This window comes from Rissa tridactyla, chromosome 4 (assembly GCF_028500815.1).
Source record: "Rissa tridactyla isolate bRisTri1 chromosome 4, bRisTri1.patW.cur.20221130, whole genome shotgun sequence".
In the NCBI taxonomy this organism is placed as follows: Eukaryota; Metazoa; Chordata; class Aves; order Charadriiformes; family Laridae; genus Rissa; species Rissa tridactyla.
Window position 1 is genome coordinate 4,572,658 of NC_071469.1, and position 26,212 is coordinate 4,598,869.

The window sequence follows — 26,212 nt, forward strand, 5'->3', positions numbered from 1 at the left end:
CAAAATACACTTAGCTTCTAGTTGTAAAAAAAGAAGAGTATTTTCCAAGTCCTTCAAGCTCCATCCACATCATTCAGCAAAAAGACTCAATATTTATATTGTAGAATAAATACAGAGAGGTCAATTCCTTCCTAAAAGATTCGTAAATACTAACTGTCCTGCTTTTCACACTTTTGCTGCAAAGACCCAGACAGACTAACAAAAATTATCAATTTTGGTGAAGGTGGATATTGCAGGCCACATTCACAGACCCACTTGATTCCTTCCAGCAGAAAAGTAATTTAGAACTATTACATGGCTTTAATCACACCGGCACCAAGCTATATATCTTCGGCACAAGCTTGAACTATCAGGGATATGGGATCTAATTTGGGAGCTGGTAGTTGTAGTAATCACATTAAAGCTTCTCACTATTCTATCCCAGAGCTAAAGCCTGCAGACACCACACAGAGACATAGTTTTTAATGTGTACCTGTACATATGTTTATATACAAATATGTGTTTTTTATATATATGCACACCAATACATACACACATGGAAACACACTTTTGGAGAGAAATCTGCTGTCTCAGAGCCCTCTCTCACCATAGATACCATTCCGAGATCTCATTTTCAGCTACCTATATCAAAATTACTACAGTCTTGCCTGCCTTTATTCTGTTGAGATGCCACGGTAAGTGGCAAGTGCTCTGCTGCCACCCAATGACTTTTCCTGGTATTGCCCGTTTTCTAAGACCATTTCCTCCCACTTGGTAACTAACCAGGTAAAAAAAAAAAAGAAAAGAAAAAGAAAGAAGTTAAATTAAAGGCAGCATTTAGAGTTGAAAGAGCTGAAGTACTTCGTATACCTGTGGTGGCTTGGCCTCTCTGGAACATGGGACACCACGGCCTCTCTTCACCTGTATGCAAATGGCCCCAGTTCTTTTTATCATTCTGCCAACAGAAGCAAAACTTTATCTGAATTCCCAGTCACAAAAACATCATTGTGCTCTGGCAGTTAATTTTTACTGGTTTACAATGTACTTTCCTTTACACAAGAGATAATGCCAGCTAACCACAGCAAACCTTTCACACAGCTGTTATGCTTTATAGTTGATCAAAGCATTGATTTCGCAGTATTATGTCAATGCCAGACACGCTGATTCCCCTCACTGTTTTCACTCAAGGACTGCTCAGTTCCTTTCTTTGGTCTCTTCACAAAGCACAACTTGTTTTAGTCCTTACTACTACATCTAAATTAAGTTTGCAATGGTATACAAACACAAGACTCATCAGGTCTAAGTGAAAGAGAAATGCTGTTACTTCTATCTTGAGATTCACCCCACCTACAATTAAGTCTTCAATCGTTTAAACACTTCAGCTTTCCTTGCAGTAAAAATATACATTTGTAGAGTGCAGATTTAAATAAATGCAAGAAACTAGCAAAGACTTTTTTGTCAATACGTATTGGCACACAAGAACAAGCTGCTCAGTTCTGAAAAATTTGTCCAGATTGCTAGGGCAGCACCACACGCATCTGCTCAAATTAGTATAAATTAACATTTGCAAGGCCAATTTATACAATGAATTACTTTAAAATGTGGTTTACATTTTCAGTTATCAGCTTGCGATGGTATAAAAGACCCTGACTGCTAAATGGATAAATTCTCACTTGGGAGCTTATTGTCACAGAGAAACCACAATTACAGGTTTAAAGGAAGCCCAGCAGTGCTCGATTTATTTTCACGTTTCATTATTATTCTTGTTTTGGCACATAAGAGGTAGTGGGATGTCCCTGCCACCAGAAAATACAGGTCCTAGAATATACACTAAAACCCTAAAGAAAGGAAGCATTAACTTCTTTACCAAGAACCGTCTACAAGAACATTTGGTCATTGTCTTAAAATTTGAGGTTGTTTTCAAAACATTTTGTCCACTGCTCCTCTCTGGGGCTCTCAAAGATCAGAGATTGTCTGGAGGCTCATTTGCAGTTAATGGTATTTAACTATATTTCATTCAGATAGGACAATGAAACTACATTTGCCACTTTGTGAGAAGTTTCACTTTCTTACTCTTATATTTTCATACGTCAAACACAATGCAGAAGTGCTCCAGATACAAACATTTTGGTACAAACAGGTGCATATTACTGATAATTCACTTCCTCAAAACATACCTTCTTACGTTTTGCCATAAAAAACAAAACCCCATTGTATTCCAACCCCTTGATTCAGGCCCCAGCACTTAACTATGCTGAGAATGTTCCATTAACTGCATCCAGAAGTGCTGATCATAGAGCCCTCATGGTTGGAGCCTATAACGGGGTCTTGAACACCCTCTGCTGGCTAAAATCACAAGTAGAGAATTTAAAGAGAAACATGTCACACTTGAAAAAAAAATTAAAAAATAGTATGTAATTATTTTTTTTTTCAAGTAAAATAAAGACAATCTTTATATCTTCTTTCAGGATTTTTTTTTCATTGGTTCTTTTTTTTTTAATGTCTTTTTTCTCCTTGCTTCCTCCTTTTCTGTAATAGTTAGGGTTGAAATCCAGCATACACATACACACTGAGTACAGACTCACAAAGGGAAGCCTTAGGTCCTCTGTACGCATGTGCTCTCCAACTTCTATAAACTCAGACCTCCCTTCACACCCTCCCACCTTCGCGTTCTCCTGCCCACTGCTGGCCTCTCCTCTCCACCTCACTGGAGGTGATGGACACCTTCGGTGCCGCTGGTGCCAGGGGAAAGACTGTTCTGGGCTCCTGCCTCTCCCCTGGGCAGGGGAAAGAGACAAGGCTGCCCATCTGCGTGGCTGCACTTGCCCCTAGGCTTTCCAGCATTAGACACACCCACACCAGTGTCTTGCTACCCAAAGCCTACCGAGCTCTGCAAGTTGGTGCCTCAAAGTGAGATTACAGCACCTGGAAGGAAAACTCCTGATCTCCCTGTTTACTGCTCCCATGAAGCACTGGTCTGCGACTGGAAAGCTCTGCAGATGACTCCTGCACAAACAACTTCCTTCTTAAGCATTGTCAACAGATCACAGAGAGCATGGTATCTGTGACAAGACAGCCAAACAATATAATGAGAGGACCTTTACAGGAAAAGGCAGAAGTTCTGGAAAGAAATCTACCACCATAGCAGCAAATTAAGATGTGTTTGCCAAGGACCACAATTAGAACTTTAGGTCAGATTTACTGAGGAGAATGGTCTACTGTGGTAATGAACTGGCAAATGTAGGATTTGTGTTCAGTCCCCACTCCTGAAAAAAATTCTTGTGCCCAAAGTCATTTTGCCTCGGTTCCTTCACTGGAAGGTATTCTTTCCCTGTCTTCTTCCCTTCATCTATTTTGACTGCAAGAGATAGGATTTCTGCCACAAGAAGCTTACAGAGCTGACTTGGTGTCCACCCTGTGCCTTCCATGATAGGTCACGTAACTCAGCTTTTTAGAGCTTATTCTACAAGTACTTTTAGAGCACTGTGTATGACCCACCACAATCTTCCAGCTAAGATAATACAGTACAGTTAGAAAGATTGTGTATAGTGCTGTGACCATAATCCTGTAAAATTACTTAAAGCACACATGTCAAAGCAGATCATGTTAGTCAGAGGGCTCCAGTCCCATTATCGCCACCGCTAAGCACACCTCTGCAGTAAGATACTTCCAAATTCAAGTGGCAACATTTTACACATAACTTACTTGAGCCCGAACACCATCACAAGGTACAATACAATCAGATCTAATGATAAAATAGTCATTAAAGCATGGGAAGGTTTTTACCTCAACAGTGGAACCATCACCAAAGGCCATGGAAAGGCAGCCTCAAGGAAGGTCATGGGGTACCATAACACCCCTTAATAGTCTGACATAAGGGCACAAGCCAGTGTAAATTTGCTAGGGGAGAAAGCAACCATAGTAATGAAATAGCAGAGCTAGATCCTCGCAAATGTTCCACCAAGAGTTTGTTCTGTAAAACAATACAGTACAACGGTCTGTGTAACATTAGTTCTGTTTTCTGTGAAGTCTGTTAGCACACTAACGCACGGGTGGCCACAGAAACGTAGCTGTAATGTAATGCAGTTGGCACAAATCTTGTGAAATTCCTTCTTACACAGAGAAATTGCCTCCCTCGCAGTGGGATTCCCACATACATTGATGGGTCACAACCCTTTTTATCTGAATCACCATCTTATCTATATGGGACTCAATTCAACTCTTCCTCCTTTAGTAAATTATGTGTGTTCCTCCCCAAATACCTGCTCATGAGAGTCTGGTGAAAAGCCAGGTAACACCTCTCTCTGTGCAAATCAGAAATCATACACGTGAAACTTTGGGGCAGAACTGAATATAAGGTGCTCCGGATCTAAATTTCACAGGGGCCACCTATAGAAAATTCAAGCCTGAACCCAAACCTTCAGCCCACACTTTCACTTCTCAGTATCTGCACAATTAGAAAGTAAAGGAGCCTGCTTTACAGATCTCCGGAGGACTATAGCAGGGTCACTCAGGAGATGAGAACAGAACCAAGGACTTTGGAAAATGTCAGAGACAAAAAGCTTAATAGTCACCGTGGAGGGTCTCAATCAAGCAGATGTTTCAAGCACGTGCCTAATTTTGAAGTGCTGGGTTTGATGGCAGTCAATATTACGGTGGGCACCATCCCAAGACAGAGTTAAGGAGGAAAGGTCAGTGGACAAAACAGGAAGAAAAGCAGAGCATAAAAAAAAACCATTTTTTCATGTGCTCAATCAGTCCATGTAATCTACCCTAGAGAGGCCCCAGCAAGCAAGTTAACCTCAGACCTCAATTACAACATGTGGGCAACTTCATTGCCCAACAAAAAGTACATTAGACATTTATGATCTCATTTTATTAAGTTCTCCTACTTATGATGATCACTATTGGGTGTGTATATGTGTGAAGTTAATACAAAAATCTATACTATATTTGTGTATTAACAAGACTAAAAGCTCACCTGCATGGCAGGTGTTGCTGTGGCCACATGCTTGGGTTATGGATTAACCAACTCCTATCAAAAACTGGGGTCTATCAACCAAATGCAAAGCAAGAAAGACAGGTGCTTTTCCTGCTGATCTAGCTGAGGGCTCCGATTGAATTACATCAGGAAAGAAGAGCTTTGCTTTCTTCATGAAATCTGATTAGAGAAAGAGAGAGGCAACACCTTACACAACACAGTGATGCTTAAAGGACAATCTGCTCCTCTTATGGCCCCTTCTGCTGGCTACTTAGATCTAAGTTTTATTGTCCAGGTTTAACACCTTCACCTTTGATTTTTACAGAGAACTTCTGTAGAGCTGCTTTTCTATACCAAGTAATCGTTTTAAGTCTTTTCAGAGAAACCACCAATTATCCACAACGCTGGAAACTAAACACTTGTAGTTTTGGTGAAATACAAGATTATTCTCACTGGCATTAAACAGATAAGGGAAGACACACTAAAGACTTAGAAAGTAAAACTTAAGATCATTAGTCAATAAAAAACAGCACTGGCAACAGCTCAGCACATCGTGTGTGGAACCAATTCATTCCTAAATGCAAGAAGGAGACCTAATATAATAAAATAATACAGGCTAGAGTGGTCTTCCAGCTCACCTCAGTAGGATGGAGACCTCATTGCCCTCTACAACTACCTGAAAGGAGGCTGGAGAGAGGTGGGGGTTGGCCTCTTCTCCCAGGTGAATAATGACAGGACCAGAGGAAATGGTCTGAAGTTGCGGCAGGGGAGGTTTAGGTTAGATATTAGGAAGAATTACTTTACTGAAAGAGTGGTCAGGCACTGGGACAGCCTGCCCAGGGAGGGGGTTGAGTCACCATCCCTAGAGGTGTTTAAGGAACAAGTAGATTTGGCACTTCAGGGCATGCTCTAGTGGCAGAGATTGTAGGGGTTTTTTGTGTGTGTATGCTTGGACTCGATCTCAAAGGTCCCTTCCAACCATGAAGATTCTATGATTCTGTGATGCTCGTTGTACAAGGTCATTGTTATGCTACCACTACCCAGTCCAGTGGTACAGTGTTACGGTTCTGTATCACACACAAAACACTAATTCTTTTCTGCAAGCTAACAGAAACCAGTCCGATTTTAGCCAGAATCCTACACAACAACCTTAACTTTAAACATAAAAATCAAAATCCCTTCTGGTCTTACCTGCTGCGACAGGCTCTGTAACATAATCTTCACAATTTGACTCAGTAATTTCTGCATCCAACCTGGCAACCTGTAGTCATATTAGAGATTGTATTTCACATTACACAAACACCTGCTACACAATAGAACTTGGTTTTAAAAATGCACTCCACTTTCGATTTTGACATGAATTTCCATTCTCTCAAGCGCTGATGATCCTTTGTCAGCAAGGCCACATGGGGCAATTGGCCTCTTGGACAGTTTTCCAAATTCAACGTGACACTGCAAGCACTCACCAGCTCTGAGAAGTCGGACCATTCACTCACCTCGAAGAACAAAATACAAGCAGTACAAAGGTAGATGAGGCTAAAGAAAAACTCAAGCTTTCTTGAAGTGAGTTTCAGGTCTAACAGAAATGAAAGTTGGAGGTGTCAAATAACTGCTGTTTAGGATGGTCATCCTGTATTTTTTCCTGTATTTTTGTACAGCTACGGTAGCACCTTAATTACTGGAATCTAGCAGTTAACTTACATTTACTAAACTTCCAGCACATGTGCCAGCCTCAGATCATCCCTATTAAATATTTATAAATCAGATGGCAAATCAGTAATAGTCCTTCCTCCTCTTTTGATAAGGTGGGAAATAAGTAGAGTTAGAAGTTTAGAGGTTCCTGGATTTTTCCTGCAATTTTAAACAAGATAAACAAAAAAGTTACACACAAGAATAGGCAGTAGCAAAATTATAAAGCAATTGATGTGGAAATATCAACATGGTCTTATAAACATACAACTGAAGTTCACAGCTGTTGCAAAAAAAGAAAGCAGTATTGTCTGTTAGCAAAGGCAGTGAGCAGGGACTGCAGGTTTTATTCTTAACTCTCCCACGGATTTCAAGCTCAGCTGTGGGCAGATCACCAAATATCTCAGCTGATCATCTACAAAATAAGAATAGTAATATTTTCCTATCCCAGCAGGATGTTTTCAGGAAAGTACTTGGGAGGCACTCAAATAATGCAATGATGGGGGCCATGAAAGTATCTGTACAGAACAAAGGCAACACCTGCTCAAGAGGCTTAATGGAAAAAAGATGACTGAGACTGTTATAAGGAATTTCTAGCATTAAAGAAAAGGACAAGCTGCAATTGTCTTCAACTTACAGTTTGAAGTTTAAAAAAAAAAGTCAGCAACAGTAAACCTTTTTTTATACAATTACTATGGAAAAATTTGAAGTATAGGTCTAGATATGAAAATGAATGCAAATAAACTACATAAATGGCTAGAATTATAAAAGTCAGAGAAAACGTTTAAGTTTTCCCTTACAATAGGTAAAATGGGTAATTCATGATAAAACATCATTTTGTTACCTTTGGCAAAACAAGTGTATATACGATGGAGGTAACTATACCACAGTTTTTCCTCCAGAATTGCCACAATTTTAGTTGAATACGACACTTTTGAAAAACACACATACTTATTATGCCTTATGACTCCATTTTATACACAGTCTTGAATTTCTTCTCATATTCTTTATGGAAGCAAACAATAGGTGGCACCCCCAGTAGTTTGCTGTACACATCACTACGTACTTAGTATTTGAATATGCCATCTCAGCCTCGAGGATTTTTCCTGAACATTTTCTCTCACTTTATGCTGGGAAAATAGTAGCTCTACAAATATAGAAAAATATTTAAGTATGGAATGAAATATGAAGTTTAAGATTAAGGAAGTCTGAGATTCTGCTCTTTATTCCTGAATTAGCAATAGATTTCCCATGAACGTAACTTCTTCATTTAGATACTCAATGATCTGTTTTATCTTTAAAAAAAGTGATGGTATCGCTGGAGGATTCAGGAAAGCCCAGTTCACAGTTCCCAAACACATGAGCCCACACTTCTATGAACTGACTAATGATGCTGAGCATGCTTTAGTCTCTGGACCATCCCTTTTTCCTCCTCTTCAGAGTCTAAGTGCTCAATTCTCATTAAAAGGATTCAGATCCTAAGGTGACTTGGATCCAGTGAAACATCAGACCAATTTCAATTAACATAATTCCCAACATTACCTTTTTGTACCCTACAGCATTACCTTTTTGTAATATTTTCTAGCTGCTTCTAGGAATTACGCAGCATCAGTCCCCTGATAATAACTTTTAAATTCATTCACGAAACCAAGTTTGATAGAAGAGCTAAAGTGTCAAAGGCATAAGTGTCATGCGTTTTGTGAGAATTGGCAGCAAGTAGAGCAGAGCGCTCAAATTAAGTGTTCTCACCACGGGAAAGATCAAGTTATCTGATCTGCTTGGCTTGCCAGTGAGCAAACACAAACTGGGAGAAGGGCAGCACATTCTTCCTCCTGCCTAAAAAGGTAAGGGATGTAGAAATGAGATTAAAGGGAACCCAGCAGAGAGAACTGCACAGAGAACTATGGGGAGACAGAACAGGGACCAAGGGACACTGGTCAAGTATTAGCAACAGAGAACACGCAACTAAACCGCATCTTCTGTTTACAATGGGAAGCTGAAGGAGTGTTTTTTGGTTTTTTTTTTTTTGCTATCCCTACTTGTAAAATACTTGCATGCTGAAACATTTGTAAGCCATTAGTAAAACCAACAGCACATGCTGTAACAACAAAAGCTAGGTTTGTTACAGCCATGGGAATTCTTTCCAGTGAAGCTGCAGAGAGGTAGGCGGGACAGGATCTGAGGGACCATCTGAGGCACCACCAAGCAGGGGCAGGTTCACAAACATCCAGACAAAGCTACAGCAGGTGACTGTCAAACCCTTCCTGAAAGTGCACGCAAGTGAAGGGGAGCCTGTGACCTCCCAGAGTACAGTGCTCAGAGTTAGGAAGCATCCCTCATAACTAGCAACCCTTTTTGCTGAAATCCAAACTGCATCCAAACTACTAAGCATCTGCAACAGCCATTGTCAGAGACATCAAGCTTAAGCCTTTACCTTGACCCAGAATTGACACTGTCCTGTTCTAAAAACAAACACCTCCTAAACCAAAACCTGTTTCGAAATAATGCCATGGACTCTGCTACATTATGTGCAAAATCTGTCCCAGTTGAAAAGCTATGAGAGTGCTTATTGCACTAATATTTTCAAGAAAAAGAGATGAGGAAATACTTAGTTTGCAGATGCAGACTGAAAAGCAAATGAAAATCAAGCTGCTCAACACCCTCAGTGCTCAGTTCAATGAAATTTCACCTTAAAAATTAAGCATATCCAGTACCTGCAGATGATGTTATGTGGCTCTAGAACTGGAAAATAACAGTGCAGCACACATTCTGCATTTTGAAACCAGGCAGTTATGTCCCATCTGCATATAACCTCTTCCATGGGCCCAGCCTTCAACTAGTAAAGACAATGGGAGCATAGATGCTAAGCACAACAGAAATCAGTTGCAGGGGGAAGGGAAAAAACAAACCACAAGAATTATTTCAACACCCCAATTTTTTTCATATTTTAAGAAGGAGAAGGAATTGTTTTTTAATAATGCAAACCTCAAAATTTACCCAGTTACATACATTCATTTTCCTGATTTATACAATTATTGCATAAGACTTCTGGTCATTTACATCTTCCAGCACAAGTGACATTAGGTACCACATTTTTGTATTAAGTTCTAGTTACATTTTCAGTCAATTACACAAATGTGAAACAAGAATAAGACTAAGACTATTCCCTTCCAAAAACCTTCTTCACGTTTGTCCAAATGCAAAGACCGCACAATGGAGACATTTGTGATTTTTATGATAATCCCACACCAATTTGTGTTGCTTTGGTAGATTGTAGTGGAATGTAATGGCAAAAACACCAATGCCAAACAACTTTAAGAGACAAAAAAAAAAAATTAAACTTGTAGACAGATAAGAACCAGTTACTTCCTTTTTGGCAAGGCAAAGCTACTTCTCCAAGTATTCAGAAAAGTGGAAAAAAAATTTCAAGTAAAAAGGTAAAATAGATAATTGAACCTCTGTTAATAAGGTCCAATAAACTGGTAGCAGTGATTACATCATGCTTGAAGAAGCAGAAACCATCCTAACATAAAACAATACTGAAAAAAATAAACTCAAATCTCAAATAACTGTGGGCTGATGCCTTTATGCCATGATGTGTGGTCTAAGCGCTTAACTGAAAACGAGCATAGTAATACCACTGAAGCCAGTGCAAGTGAGTTACTGGGTGTATTTTTCCAGAATGGAGACAAGTGCCAGAACAGAGACAAGATCGTGACTTAAGAGGCAAGATTGCAAAAGCAAGGAAAGATGGCTGGAGTGGCTCAGAGTTCAGTTCAGATTTCTTACACACACACCCACAAGCTACAACATATATTTTGTTCCACAGCACAAGAAAAACATTAAGCAGAAGATAAAGAAATAGACAAGAATCGCTACGCAACTTCTAAACAGTAAGACAACAGTGCAGAAATATGCTTTTGAGCTCAACAGATATTTCTTTTCCCTTATGCAGAAAAGAAAGAAAAGACAGATGACAAAAAAAGAGGAAAAGTAAACAGGATGACTGCTTGGCACTTTTCAAAAGTGTTTTGTTTTCTAAAAAGGATCAAAAAACTTAAATAGTAGCAGTGTTTTATAGTCGATTACCTTCCCCAAGTCCTTGTCAATGCAGAAATGATCACAATAATGTCTATTTTGGTGATAAGTATCTCAATGACAAGGCAGCACCCCAAAGGGTAGTTTCATTTTTACATATAAAAATAGTAGCTGGGATTGATTCTATTCTTCATAGTGAATACTAGTTATATGACAGAGATTCAAACAAAACCACCTTTTTTAGAGGAACACTAAGGAATAATGAAAAACACGTGGACATGGCTTACTGGTAATTCTCCACTTTAGATTTGTTGACAAAATTATTTACCCAAAAAGTATTACCCAGGTGAAAGTTAGTGGTATACAGCATGTGGTCATTAAGCTCTAAAAGAATGTGATCTTGCAATACTGGTTGAGCACTTTCAATTCCACACAGACTCAAACAAAAATTTGAACTGCTAAGCACTTTGATTATCCCATTCAACACTTTTTTCCTCCCCCTGCCTTCAAGTGAGAGACCCACAGTGATCATGGTGCTACATTCTGGCCAAAGTTCACTCCCTTCAGCTCTTTCATGGAATATGATACAGTGTAGAACAGGACTTGGGAGAAAGTAAAAGAAAGAAGTTCACTAAAACAAAAATATTTACTCTAAAAGAGAGCTCGATTTTACCACATTGAAAACCACGAGTGCAATTGGTCCTTTCAAAGTAATAACTGCTCTCAGAGTTACCAGCATGATGCAATCAGCAACGAATTCTAGATCAAAAACAATGAAAGAGAGAGGATGTGCAAAGTAGGCACCCCCTGTTACTAAGCTGAAATTGATTGTGTTCCGACATGATTAATCCTGAAAATTTGGTAAAATATGCTGGTGTCACATTTCAATAGAAATAGTGTTTCAACTCTCACTACAAAAAGATTAAGGATTTTGTTCTGGTCCTGCCTAATCCATTCCTGAATTGCAGGGCACAGCCCTTGCCACACCTGCCTACCAGCAAAGACAATTCCATTTTCTTGTGCTGAAAAAAGTAGCAGGCTGAGTGGTTACAAAGTTCATGTTTTAAAGTGCTCTGTCATTTTAAACACACTTTCCCTTCTTAAAAAAAAAATCAGAAAATAAAACATTCCTCTACCAACAGTTTATAAAAATAACAGCTGCAATATTCCTCTAAAATTGCAACTTAAAAATCAAGTCAAACTAGCAGGATTCAAATCTTTTTCAAAAAAAGATATGAACCAAAAATAAAAAAACCTCTTTCTGCAGAGAATTGCCAAGCAAAACCTCACACGCTGTCCTACAATTCTCTCTCCTAACAGCACCTCACAGAAAATCCATTCAGTCTCTTCCAGCTGACAACCTCAAGAAAACAGAGGTCTAAATAAATCAGTCCTTCCCACCAGTCACCTACATAACTGCAGGTGTGGGTGCTGGTGCAGTTTTTCCATCAACTCTTCCTCTGTAGGTTCTTCCAAAACATCTCTACAAAGAAAAAGCATGAGTTGTTAGGGGCAGCAAAGGGAACTTTCAGCATTTGTTTTTGCAATGCACACACTGAGATGTAACATGTGCTTGTTTCAAGAATGAAACAAGGAATTAAAGTTACAATAAGTTGATGCTCCCTAAAGATGCATCTACTTGCAAGTGATCCATCCTTTACAGATGTGTCTTGGAAACCAGCAGCTGTTTTCCCATAAGAAGCAGGGAAGCAATTTCCTGCACACAGTACAATACAACTGAAGGTCAGTAGACTTGTTTTCCTGAAAAAACTCCCAAATGAGAACACGTTCCCAATGCTACTATTGAATATCCAATGTGCACCAGAAGTTCCACTTGTGCATGATCATCAAATATCAACTCACCACCCACAATTTCATAATAAGCCAAGAACATACATCACTTTCCTCATCTTCCTTTTTCTTCTCCCTCTCAGCACAGTCCCCCTCCCCCCAGGCTCCCAACACCTCTTCTCCCATCATGCTATGGGCAGAAAGCATATAAAGGTTAGGCCACCAAATCAGCTTAAAGCAGGCCTAACTAATGTATTTACTGAATTTCTTCAAGCTAACAGATGAAACAGTTTGCTTCAGAGGGAGGAAATAAAAGTCAAGCCTTTTATCCTCTTGAAGCCAGCACACTTTCTTTAAGACAGATGAACATAAAAAACTAGATTGATTATCAAGCCTAGGTCAACTCACCTGAACATTAGTTCGACTGTCCTTTGGTATTCAATATCTGAAAGAGGCTCTCGATGACAGCGACGGTCCCACTTGTGAATAAAGTTCTGGAAAGTAAAAGGAACAGGAAAAAATTAAAGGCCACTTCTAGTGACATCAAAAAACAAGATGTTGTATCAGCTCAACATGCTTGGGGGTAAGGTTTGGGAGGGGGGTTAAGTTTGTTTTTAACAGAGTGACAAAACAGTGACTTATTTAGGCATTAGCATATTTATTGGCTGCGGGTCACCACTTTATTCAAGCTTGTTGTTCAGGAATGAAATAACTTTTTCATCACACACTGAAAGAACAGTAGAACAGAAGACAGCCCTGCTGCCTTCTCCTCCTAGCCAGGATTGACTCCCCAAGATAACTGTGTGAACTACCCACAAGAGTTCACCCGCTTTGAATTTTTTCCTCTTTAAAAACCCTACAGTATATAAACACACTCTGACTCCAGGCATCACAACTTAAACAGCTTCTGGTTTTGTTATGTTTCCTTGTCATTTTAAATTACTCTGACAAATCAATACCTAGGGAGTAGACCGATGGCTCAGGAAAAAAAAAAAAGGGGTGGGGGCGGAAGAGAAAAATAGTGTCATCCTACTCTCCTGCTACAGAACGCTACATCTTGGCTCTTAGGGCAAACTTCAGGCACAGTCCTGCAGAGGTAGGCAGGTAGAAGACTTTGTAGGATTAGCCTCCAGCTAGAACAGAAAGACTTTTCTAAAACGGTCATAGGCAAGACTGAGGCTCAGCATGAGACTCACACCTAAGTTTCTGTCTAAAAGTTCACTATTCTGACTAAAGTAGTAAACTTTCGTTCTCAATAGAGTCAACAACAAGAGCATCTCCAAAAGACGTTTTCATAGGTTTTAATATGGGGTGAAGTGCCCTCTACAGGTACTCAGTTTTTTCCATTACCTAGAAGTCTACAATGATTAACCTGGAGTAGATGGCTATGACGAACATTCCCTTCACCATCAAAAATTCAAAAGGTACTTGGATTTGCAGAGAAGTATGCGTACACGGGAAACGTGTTCTTCGTGACATTGCTTACGTACCTGCAATTCCACAGCTTCTTTTAAAACTCTAGAGGATGGTATCTTCAAAATAAGCAATCTGTTTCACTCTTCTAGTGTAATAATTCAAGTTGGGGTAGGAAGAAATGCAGGACAGCCAAATGAAATAAAAATCTACGTTTTAAAGAGCTAACTTCATTTACTGAAAAGTCAAAATGCAAAAAGCCTGCAGCTTGAATAAATAATGCTGAAGTTAAATGCTAATCTACAAAAGACAAGCAATCTTGTAATACTTAAAATATCTTTCATCTTTACAGAGAGTAAGCTATAATGACAAATATACAGACCCAATTAAATGCAATCAGATTTATGACAAAGTTGCAAATAAAATACACAACTGTCCAGGAAAAAGAAAGTGTTCCTCAACATCTCAAGGGAAGGCAGGCAAAAAGAAAGATTAAGTACACACACACAAAGCCAACATAATTTTCCCAAAAAGTTGCTTGGGTTCTTTTCATTCCCCACCCAAATCGGAACCTGTGTCCAAGATCTAATACAAAATAAACACACTTCCTTACCTCTAGAAGTAAAGCTACGAATAGATTAACCCAGATGACAGAGGAGATCAACCACCAGGCTACAAAATAGATCTTTGCCCACCTGCAGATCAGATTAAGAGACAATAAGTAAAGTAGGCAGTAAATAACCTCTAGCCTGAAAGTAACCAAACAGACCCATGAAACCACATTTTTCCTTGAAAGATAAAACTACTACTTTCTTAATGTAAATGGAGATCTGGAACACAAAAATAAAAATAAAAGTCTTAGCCTTTCATTAAGTTAGCCAAACAAGACTTGCTCCCCCCACTTAATATACCTAACCAAACTCTGAAGGGACAGAAAAGCAGCCTAGTAGAAGCTGTACTGAATCATGCCAAAAGATCCATCTAGGCTAATACCCTCTAAAAGCGGACAAAAGCAGAAGCACAGCAAAGAGTGCAAAAACACAGCAAAGTACCTACGATGCTACCCCATAAGTGCTCTCCCTATCTCCAATCATTTGCAGTTCAGAGATTTCTTGAGCTAGAAGTAGCTTCCATTCATTGCAGATCCCAATGGATTTCTCTTTCACAACTTGTCCAGTCTTCACCAGACCACGTTAAACTTTTATCACACACAACAGCCTGTAGAAAATCATTCCACAACTTAACTACATGCTGGGTTAACCAGCCAAGGATCACCAGAACAGCTCAAACCAGAGGCTATCCAGTTTATTCAAACATTCCCATAAAGTAATTAAATACAAATGAAAGATATGTCTAAGGTTTTAAGTCTACAAAAAATTTTTTACCCACTGGGAAAATAGAGAAGCAGCTCAAAATGGACTACAGCAATTCGCTAATATCTCACTTCTGTGAGATTGGCTCTATAGCAAGAGCCACCCACCTAAGACGCGTTGCAAGCCTGTTTACAATCCATTCACTCTTTTTTGAAACAAAATGAATACGAAGCCAGTTCCCAATCCTTACCAAATGTGACCATAGATTTCATGGCATCCACCATGCGCTAGAGCAATCATCAAGTTACACAAGTTAAAGAATGGACATGAAGTATTAAGTTTGTTTCCTATATACCTGAATGGACCCAAAAATAAGGTAAGTGGCACCCCTCCTAGCAGATGATAGTGCAGTGTGTATAATTCCTGTTCAGTTACCTTATAAACTAAATTTATATAGGACTTTTTCAGTATTATTATTGCTACTTACGGACTTGAATATCTTGAAAATGCTTCCAAGAAGACTTGCCAGTTGTTTACCACCATCACATCCCAGAGGGTCACCACTGCTGCCTAAATAACATGAGTAAAACAGAAGTTGGGTGGCTGTATCACACACTTAAGCCCCAGAAAATGAGGGAAGAGACAAGCAGAGAGGGAAAGAGGGACAGTGATCAGACTCACAGCGAAGTCATCAAAGTTGTTTGGCCAATATTCCAGCTGTTCATAGGTCCCACACTGCAGAGTGCCATTATCATATGTTGTATTGACAGCACTAAAACAGAATTACAGGCTGATGTGAGGATAGCTTTCTACATACTTTACCTTAAAAACAAGATTCTTCCGAGTGCCTTGTAGAAAGTTGTCTCATATGGGCAGGAAACAAGAGAAGTCATTAAAAAAAAAAGTATTTAAGCCACAGCAGGGTAAAATTGCAAGTTACAGATAAGCGTTCCTGCAGCTTCAATACAGCAAGAAGAAGCAGGAGTAACAGATGAAAAAAGCCTGTGTTACTTAACATTAAAAGAAGGGTGGCTCCAAGAATAACCCACCAAACAACTCAGAGGTACCGAGTTGCAGATGCTTTTGAAAAACAGATTCTTTCTGAATAATGATGTTTAGAATATTACCTGATATTTCCCATGGGAACAACAGCACCTTTAAACAGCATTATGCCAGTTATAGCAAATGCATAGAAAACGACCTGGAAGGAATATAAGCAAGTATTACTTTTGAATATTTCTGTCCCTAAATAAGAAAATAAGGCAATTAACATGGAATTCATAATAGTACCACAGTTAAAGGAATTTGGTCAAGAACAATGCCTGAAGCTATTAAAGTGAACATACTTCTCAACATCTGTATTACTTGACTGTTTTCTCTTACTCTTTAATATTTTATTTAACTTTCACTTGTTAAAATGCATTAAATCACTTTACTTTATGATCTGCTTTATTTTTCTGTGTCTCAGAATGCTGATGTTTAACTATTGACACTGCAGAACAGTGACTTAAACAAAATGAAAAAACAGTACTTTTATTTACAAGGAATTACCTAAATATCCAGGTGCCTTTCTGCTAGATTCAGGGAAAATAAGCTTTTACTAAACTTAACTGAAGGACAAAACTAAGTCAATATTTTATATTACATCAGCAACTTCTTTTAAAATATTATGTTAGTTTAAAAACAAAGGTTTTGATAACCAAAGGATTTGGGAACTTCTGCCTTTTAGTCGTTAGAAACGCAAGCCTCTCTTTAAAGAGATACCTTTCACAGTCTTCAGCAGCTGCCTAGGTGATTTTGCAATTATTTCTAGAACAATCTTTATAGGATAAAAACCTACAACTTCACTCCTCTGAGTCATTTGTCCTAGGATGGCTCGCAACAAGCTGAGTCTTCAAATGAAAGTGTCATTAGTCATATTTCTGTATTTTGCTACAAAACACACCCAGGAGGGAAGTCTGGGAGGAGTAGAAGAGAGATCACTCCTATGAGCCACAGCACCTTGAACACTACTGGATTAAGTTGAAGCTGACATTCCACAGCCTGCCAGAAGATGGGGTATCTGGTTTGACAATAAGAAAGTTAATTTTATTCTTTGAAAAAGATATATTTAAAACACGCACCGCCTGAGAAATTAGCTAATCAGTTACATTACTTCAGCAGCATGTGTTCCAGGCTAACGTTAGGAAAGACATTTTGAATCAGCTGGTAATGGAGTCAGACTTCATTATGGTAGAAGCTCCCTGACAGCTTCCATGTAGCCTCAAGTAAAGGAAATTAATTTAATGGAAGTGGCAAACACCATGGCAAACTTGCCTCACAATTGGTGAAAAACTACAATTCACACACCCAGCATCAAGGACAGTTTGTGCACTCCCAAGGTACTTCTCAGTTTCAAGAGCAGTTTCCAGTGGCAAGGGTGACTTGTACAGCACAACAAAGTGGATACTAAGTCAGCTTTGTCCAAACCAATACCCTTATTTCAAATTGCAACATAAACCTTTCCAGACTGCAACTTAATGCCCCTCCCCTACAGATAAAAGCAGAGATTAATAATGACAAAACCAGATATTCTGAGTAAATTGCACGCTAAGTATATAGTCTAGAACAACTTTTTAGACAATACCTAAAACACAGCAAATCCTTGGTCTCTAACCATTATTTCAAATTAAGGTATCCTAAAATAAAACACAAACAACAAGAAAAAAGCCACCCAGGCACTCATTTTCTGCACCAGGAAGACATCGTTGCAAAGCCAGAAACTCAAGAGTTGGGAAACGCGGAATTTATGTAGTAGACATCATGTATTGTGATCTATCCCTTAATCACATGTTTACAGAGTACATGCTCTACAAAGACACACCTAAAACCGGATGGCAGAGGCTTTTAAAAATCCTGTCCAAACGTGCCATCTCAAGACCTTCTCAACTGAAAAAATATAATTAAAGTTGTTTGGTATTTAACATAAGAAAGCCAGGGTAAGGAAAATGAGGCTACTTTCAACATGGGATGATTTTTTTTTTAATTTGAAACTACAGTATCCAGCTTGAGCCAAGCACTCTGAGGAAGTTTTAAATCATCTTTTAAAGGCACTCCTGAAGGAAACTGATAAATGAGGCGGTGTCACTGTGCGCAGCCCAAAACAAAACAGTAGTTTGCTGCAGCTTGGCAAGACATGTCCTGGAGAAGAACTGACTGATTGAGGTGAACTGTTACTGTAAGTGGTGATATTCATTCAAAGAACCTAGTTTACTTTGTTGAAGACATACCCTTATTATACTGCTAACTAAGAAAGGAAATTACAGTCTTGCATTATGACTTACCACAAGGATTCCTGCAAAGGCTCTCAAGTTTTTCACCAGATCCAGCAGTGTAGTAACAACTAAAGCCATGAACTAAAACAAAGCAGAATTTCATATACATAACATTCAACATGCTTCCAATCCATACCAAATTATTTTTACTAAAAGGACAAAGAAATACTAGCCAGGAAAGTGACATATATCTAAATGCAGGTCATCTTTTATACAGTGATTATTTCCATGAGGTACTTAAAATGAATGAACAATGCTGTAGTCCTTCTCATACACAGACATTGTAAGTTTTAAACATACACTGGCACTGTGACTTAAAGGGCTAAATGCCTATCAAGACTAGAATAGGGGAATAAATAAATAAATAAATAAAATCGCAAGCGCCCCACAGTTCCAGAGGGACTGCTTCATATTTGATCCACATAATTTCTAGTTTATACTTTCCACTGATATTATGACCTCTGATTACATCAGATATTTACAGCTTACTGAACTAAGATACAAGTCCTACACCTGACAACAGTTTGGGCTTAGCTTTCAAGCAAGTCTAAATGCAGGATTATAATAAGCAATCAAACAACTCAAAGTGATTTCAGATTCAAGCACATGTAGTCTGGTGGGAATACCCATACCGGAAAAGTGGAAAGAGGGATTCGTCCCAAATAACCCTTTGCATAACCAAAATGTCTGGCAGTATCTAGTCAAAGCAAGTCTATCACCTCCTGAGTACAAAGTTCTTCAAGAATATCATATCCACTCATCTAATTAAGATTGAAGCACTACGCAAGTTGCAAAAATGTTTCTGCATGCATTTGCCCACTTCAGAATACCAGCATCAATCGCAGCGACATCAACAGAACTTCCCTACCACCTCAACAGAGAAAGCCAGCCAAAGAGAGAATGAGTCTGTGAGGTGCTGTGCAATAGTGGGGACAGTTAGAGCTGAGTTATAATCTCACTCAGATGCAAGAGAATTGCAGTCTACTACACATTATTCTAAAAAGCTTTAATGAAATTTATACTCCGACCAAAAAAGAAGTGTGGAGGGATAAATAAACACCTTCATATTAGGAATAATCCGCAGGAACCTGAACACAATTAACATGTTCACCAGTCGCACCATATCCCACAAGGATAACAAGCCTATGAACTCGGGTCTCCTAGGAGAGATGGAAGAAAATAACAAATAAGAGACACAGCCCATGACAGAAAGACACAGTTAAATCTACTGGGCTGCAGGTAACTGTAAAATACCCATAACTTTTGATTAACATCTATGGCATATTAAAAAATTTGGGAAGAAAAAACCCCCACCACCTTATATGCGTATTCCACAGATGATACCCATACACTCCAAATGTCCGCCTGAGTTTTAGCTGACTTTTACATTGGCATGCTGGATGCTTCTTTGCTGGAAAGGTGGGCAGGTTTTGGGGGACAACAGATGTTAATGGAAAAATTCCTTGGTAACACAGATGCTAAATCATGGTTTGCATCACTAATATATTCAAATCTAATAATAAAACAAATCATTTAAGACAATACTGCATAGAACACATATTCTAGAATAACAGTCATGACTTAGACCTGTCCTGAAGATGTTACATGTACAGACCTAGCATTTACCAATAGCACACACCATAAGCAGCGTCAGGACTCAGAATGACTCATCCCGGTTATAATCCGTTTGCAGTAACTGACACAATAAAGATCTAGCAGGTATTACTGGTGCTTCAAGATACTATTATAGTAAAAATAATCATCTACATTCAAGAATCAAAGGTCAAAAATCAAACCCAAATATAGTCAATTATAAAGTTAGATCAATAATTAATGCCATTAAATTATTAGCAATTAATATCCTTATGGCAACCCTCACTTTTGAGTGATAGGAATGCAAGAAGGGTTCAAAAATGAATCAATTTCTAGCTGTAACATCTATCAGGTCTCTTTACAGATACTGGTGTAAATTTAGATAACTTCTTGGTTGCAACATAACAAATATCCTGAAAAATTAGGGAGAGCAAATGTCTTAAGAATGAGGTTGTGTAAAGAAACAAAGTATTAGAATGTGTTATAAATCACTCCTGAAAGTAAGAGGCAGGAAGTCTTCCAGAAGTCCTCTTTTGTTGTGGTGGCAGTTTTCAAATATTAAGAGATGAAACAATGGTTTTTATGCTCTTGATAAAGAAACTAGATCAAGGAAGTGATCCCAGAACTGCTTGAACTTAGGGAAAATCAAAATACAACTTCTTGCTATTCCAGTATAGATAAATAGTTTAAGTCCATGGGAATATTTCTATTAAATTTTACAGCTCAAAACAAAACTTGGACTTCAATCTAGACATAGGAGTTGAAGGGGCTTCGCCAGCTGTTTAGGAATTCATGTAGTTGGGTTTATGCACAATCTGATGCTAAAGCATGCTAGGTTAGTAGCTGGTTGTTTATGTTGTACCAAATTCCTTCCTGCACCCTGAGTAAGCATAGGTCTGCTAAGATTTTATTTAAAATCAGATTACACGTAATAAAAATGCATCTTTCTCAGAATAGCTAAACAAAACTCTAAGTTTTATGAAAAAAATAGTAATTTTCTTTCACTTGTCCATATTGCATGGCCTCTAGTGACTAAATGGGTAAGAAATTTTACTAGATTCAGTAAATTATGGACTGGGCTGACAATCATAGTGTAACAACATAAGTGTGTATGGACATGTATGAACATTCCCCTGAGCCATCCCAGACACAGAGCAAAGTGCAAGAGTTCACAGAGATTACACACCAACCAGGATGAGGAAATCCGTACACAGCAAAAGTTGCAATCTCCAAGACCTTCAGTTAGGGAAGAAAAAAAAACAGAAAAAAAAGAAAAAAGAAAAGAGGTCAAAACCTTACTTTGTAATTCTGAGTTTCAAAAATTATGTAAGTTTCTTGACAGGAAACATTTTCAAGAGCCATAAATTTGACCTCATTCGTCATATGGGTTTCAGGCTTTCATCAAATAATGGCAATAATCTTCTGCCACTTTTTAATTTATCCAATAAGCAAAGTGATTTTTAGCTACGTAACAGACTTCCTTATGTAAGGACTCCAAGTGCTGAATGCTTCCAAATAACATTAGAAAGTCTGCTTATAAGAAAGCTCACTTTTTCCATGAATTTAAAGAAGCCTGACACCAGAAAGTAGACACTAAGAGTACTATGCACGACCAAAACGTACAAGCCACTGAAAACCATAACACTAGCTCATGCTGTTTAACTGTGCATGTAAGTGTTGAATAAAAAGCAATTCCACTAGCTCTTGCAGTTCCCAACCATCCTAGTCAAAAAATCTAGGAATACAGAAGTTAACAAAAAGCTTACCAGCAAAATTACAGTCAGAAGTCCATCAAATCTATTGCTTGGGTACGACAAGTATCTTTTCAAGCCCATTGCTAAGATTTTCAGCAACATTTCCAGCAGATAGTACAGGATGAAGAAGCAGTTGATAGCCTTTACCCCCCCCCAAAAAAATAATAATTAGAATTATTGACAACTCAGGGAACAGCAATAACTGTAGGAATACTGTTGGATCTTACCCCCAGAAAGAAGTCATCTCTTTCAGAAGGCTGCTTATCTGCATCCATCACCAAAACCACCTTAAACAACAAGAAATATTTTATGAATCCACTGCTTTACTGATGAACAAAACAGATTTTTATGCTTTGCACAGACCTTTTCAAGCATTCCCAGCACATAATTTTTAATTGCAGGTATTCTCTAAGACTTAGTATGACTAAAGCACACCAATCACAGACATCTGCTGCAAAAAGTGGTTAACAGAACAGAGACTAAAAAAAACAAAAAACAGAACTGAAGTTTGTAGCAAGGGAAAAAAACCCAACAAACACAAAAACGCAACACACACAAAAAACACCAAACCAAAAAAGCCTTTTTACTTACACAGATAGAAACAATGTTTGCAAGGGCTACAACATTCCCCAAATAGCCAAAGTAGGGATGGCCAAAGGCAAACTGCATTTTCTGCATAAAACGGGATTGGTAGTCTGGGCTGGGAGGATGCTGAAAAGAACACAAAGGATTTGCTGATATAAACATTTTAATAATGATGCAGGAAAAAACACCAAGCCTCATATTTAAGAGATAGACCTTTTCAAAGCAAAAAACTTTTCAAGGCCACATGCTAAATTTTGACATTTCAGTAGGAAGGTGCTTTCAGGCTCTGGCTATTAGCAGCAAGAGATCATTTCTGATTAGCAAATGGGTTGGCAACTATGGCACAATACAAGATAACGGCAAAGAAGGGAGAGAATCCAACCCTTCTCTAAACTCCTGTTGCTCATTTCCTTGTAATGAATCTTCCTATTAAACAAAATACACACGCAGAGTCCTCATCTATTTTGCCTGGCCAAGTCACTTAAAAATGCTGACAGAACAACCAACCTTGCATTTTGTATATTTAACACTGCCTAGCACCCCCAAACTAATGCTGTAAAAGTCCCCAAAGCAATGCCATGTGTGACTATAAGAGCAATTCATGAACAACTTAAAAAAAAAATAAATATCAGTGACATGGGATCATGCCCCACATTCAACAAGTTGTGAAGTTTGTTTATACACTTCATAGCAGAACACCATCATTTGTTTTCGTGCTGGACCACACTCAACTTAAGACTTTTTATAAGTGATTGTCAGATACATACTTGTCTAATGGCATCTTTGTCTAGTTCTTCAAAGAGCTTCTGAAACTGGGCGGCTGACAGCTGGTCACAGGAGCACACTTTGAGTGACTTCACATGAAAGAGAAAAATTCAGATCAACACCTGCAATAGATGCATCTTCAAGGAGTGCCAACACCTTCAGGCTATCCTAAAAGTCTAGCAACAGAGATGTAATACAACCTACACCAAGGTATTAGAGTGAGCTTCAATATTGCTTTGCTTTAACACAAAACTGCTACATGACTATGGGATTTGTCTCGTCTTTTCTATTTTCCCTACTCTGGGATCACATGCAGCTTTAGAAGGAGCACGCTCTTTTGACATTCTTGAATTTTTAGTGTCATCTAGTATTGCCATTACTATGTTATGATGCAAGGAATTAAGACACTATGTCAGTTATCACTGTTCTGCAGAAGTTACAACCTGAAAGGATGGAATTATTTCACAAATTGTGACATGAAGACAACAATTCCATAGCATGCTAAACGCTAACTGCAACTGTAGCATGCACAGGAACAAAAGAAATGGAAAGAACCCACCAGAAACCAGAACAAAAAATAAAACTTGGATTTGTGTACTTAACTAACAATGCAATGGACATCTCAGCACAATTACAGAGCAGAGTGTTTCTTTTCAGGCAACTTTTTACACATCCCCTATCCCAGACAACAACAACTGGCAGCAACACATGGATACCTCTTCATTCCACTTCCAACCTTCACATTGGAGCCAGGCAACTCCTGATACTATAACCATCAGCTCTGAACTGTCACTTCCTTTTGGCTGAAGACCTTACAATATGGACTTCCAAAACCTGCTGCAATGCTTTTCTCAAAAAGCAACATTACTTTTATATATTTTTTCTGAAATCACACCAATAATCTCCACATCTCCTACTTGAGCTAAATAACTTCTCTAATTTCTGAAAATCATGGCATGAACTGCAACATTAATTAAGTCTTTAGTTAAGCAAAACCACTCTCCCTGTAGCCTGATACAAGTATTAATACCTAGAGGGAGCAGCACAGCTAAAATACAACAGAAAAAAAAAAAGATATTTCCAAATGGCAGAGGGAAGTGGCTATAGACAGCAGCTCTAGACCACAGTGAGAAATGCTTTACTTCCAGAGAGAAAGTAAAGCAAATGAAGAAATTAGCTCTGCAAAACAAATTTTCATTACTCTACATCTCTCTGTAGGTGAATGCATTCCTTATCACACCAACCAAAGAAATAGCAATCTTAAGGTGAAATCACTGCCTAGAGACAGGGTTTTTTCTGAAGACCAGAAATGAACAGACACTGAGAGCTGGGCCTCTGTTCATACTTAAAGAAAGCATCATAAAGAAAGCTGAGCTGAAAGTTACTGCTCCTAGATCAATGGTGTGATTAAGGAAACTTCAGTTTCCACAGCTGTTCCATCAGAGGGTTCAACAGTCACCAATATAATGGCTAAGAAAATCCAGTTCTTACCCTCATTATGGCTTGCTTGCAGCGAGAATCCATTTCAACTTTCTGTAGCACTTGTTGTAAGGCCCCAACATTGACATACGACCTATTTAAAAGAAAACAGGACAGGCCCTGAAACAGGTAAGTGTCTTGATGGCAAAAATAGCTGTTCCAAATGCATTCCTGCCTCTTTCTTTTTTTTGAAAAGCAGATAAAATTAGAAGTAGAAATAAAAAGGAAACTGACCCCATAAGAGTCCCAAACAGTGTGTTATAAACATCCAGTTAAAGAAAAAAAATAAAATAAAAGACATGAGCAACAAACTGACATTTTTCAAGAAGTAAATATACTAAACAAAACAAGATGACCAAAAATCTGCTCTTTGCTCCTAAATAATCTACTGTTTCAACATTCTTCACTTACTGCTGTGCATTAGCAGGAGCTTCTTTCAGTGAAGAAAGCACTTCAAACGCAGCCCGGATTCCCAATCGTCTCCTGAAGAGGGAGGACTGAACCGATTTCTGGATAGTAAAAACACCACAGAGGAGACAGTTTACTTACACTTGTTTAAAGGAAATCCAACTAGATGATAAAAATAAGACTTGTAAATTATTTACCGAGCCCTTAGAGAGAACTTACTGCAAGCCTAAGAAATGGCCATATCTGTTCAACTAAAATGATTTTTCAGGAAGGCAAAATATTGTTTTCTTTCTCCCACCGTCAAAGTTCCCATCATTCGCTACTAGATCTAGTTGTCCACCAGGCCCAGATAGACAGACACTCTGCAGTTTAACAGGAATACCATGAAGAGTCATAGGCTGAAGTCAGTGAAGCCCATTCCTACCAGAAGGGCTTGGAGAAGATCAGGGCTACCCAGCTCCTCATACAGTACTGTGTCCTATGGTCAGACAATGTACTGATCCTCTGGCACACACCCCAGATTTGTGATTAGAGATCAGAATAAGAGACTCCCCTAAGCCTTGCTCCCCTCAAGAACACCATGTACGAGAAGGAAGGAAGCAAACAAACAAGTCTCTGGAGTTTAAGTAAACATCCAGCTCATGGGTTATTTTTAATTCTGGATTGCATAGGCACACGCCGCTTCTGGAGACAATGGCAACCGCTAAGCTCGAATGTTCACAGAAATTCATACTACGGTGCAAAGAGAAGAGTTAGACAGCCCGACCAACTTCAGCTTCTTGCCAAAAAGAAGAAAGTTTTTCATGCCTTTTTTTTTTTTCCTGTTGTTTTTCATAGTAATCACTTTCAAACTCAGATACTTTATTGGGAGTCAGATTACGGCATGCTCTCCCGTGGGAAAGAGGAAAATTGAGAAAGAAGGGAAGAAAGAGAGCAGGAGGAAAGGATTACAAAAATCCCTCTTAGCACATACTAGGTTTAAACACCGCTCTCCCACAAGAGGGTGGGGGCCATTCCTTCTGTGTAGTATTGCCTAAGGCTTACTATCCAACAAACTTTATCTTCTCTCTGGAGCTCTACTAGAGCAGCTATTATTTCCCTTTAACACCC

General features: G+C 38.7%; 1 protein-coding gene across 3 annotated transcripts in view; it reads right to left on the reverse strand.

Annotated features, from left to right (window-relative positions):
* Positions 1 to 126: 126 nt before the first annotated feature.
* TPCN2 (two pore segment channel 2) overlaps positions 127 to 26,212 on the reverse strand; it is a 40,336-nt gene continuing 14,250 nt past the window's right edge. Inside the window, exons 11-26 of one of the 3 annotated variants that reach the window (XR_008465945.1) lie at positions 25,106 to 25,203; positions 24,707 to 24,788; positions 23,218 to 23,304; positions 22,457 to 22,576; positions 22,093 to 22,152; positions 21,878 to 22,006; positions 21,298 to 21,347; positions 19,579 to 19,678; positions 18,528 to 18,599; positions 16,332 to 16,405; positions 15,886 to 15,976; positions 15,692 to 15,774; positions 14,505 to 14,586; positions 12,887 to 12,972; positions 6,152 to 12,170; positions 140 to 934 (exon numbers count right to left, since the gene is read on the reverse strand). Coding sequence is in view for 2 of the 3 variants with exons in the window: in XM_054198609.1 (XP_054054584.1) it covers positions 12,092 to 12,170; positions 12,887 to 12,972; positions 14,505 to 14,586; positions 15,692 to 15,774; positions 15,886 to 15,976; positions 16,332 to 16,405; positions 18,528 to 18,599; positions 19,579 to 19,678; positions 21,298 to 21,347; positions 21,878 to 22,006; positions 22,093 to 22,152; positions 22,457 to 22,576; positions 23,218 to 23,304; positions 24,707 to 24,788; positions 25,106 to 25,203 (1,293 nt within the window). In the remaining variant the exon portion in view is untranslated. Of the gene's footprint in view, positions 12,171 to 12,886; positions 12,973 to 13,968; positions 14,040 to 14,504; positions 14,587 to 15,691; positions 15,775 to 15,885; positions 15,977 to 16,331; positions 16,406 to 18,527; positions 18,600 to 19,578; positions 19,679 to 21,297; positions 21,348 to 21,877; positions 22,007 to 22,092; positions 22,153 to 22,456; positions 22,577 to 23,217; positions 23,305 to 24,706; positions 24,789 to 25,105; positions 25,204 to 26,212 lie in introns of those variants that run through there. The other 2 variants (XM_054198609.1, XM_054198610.1) reach the window with 2 other exon arrangements.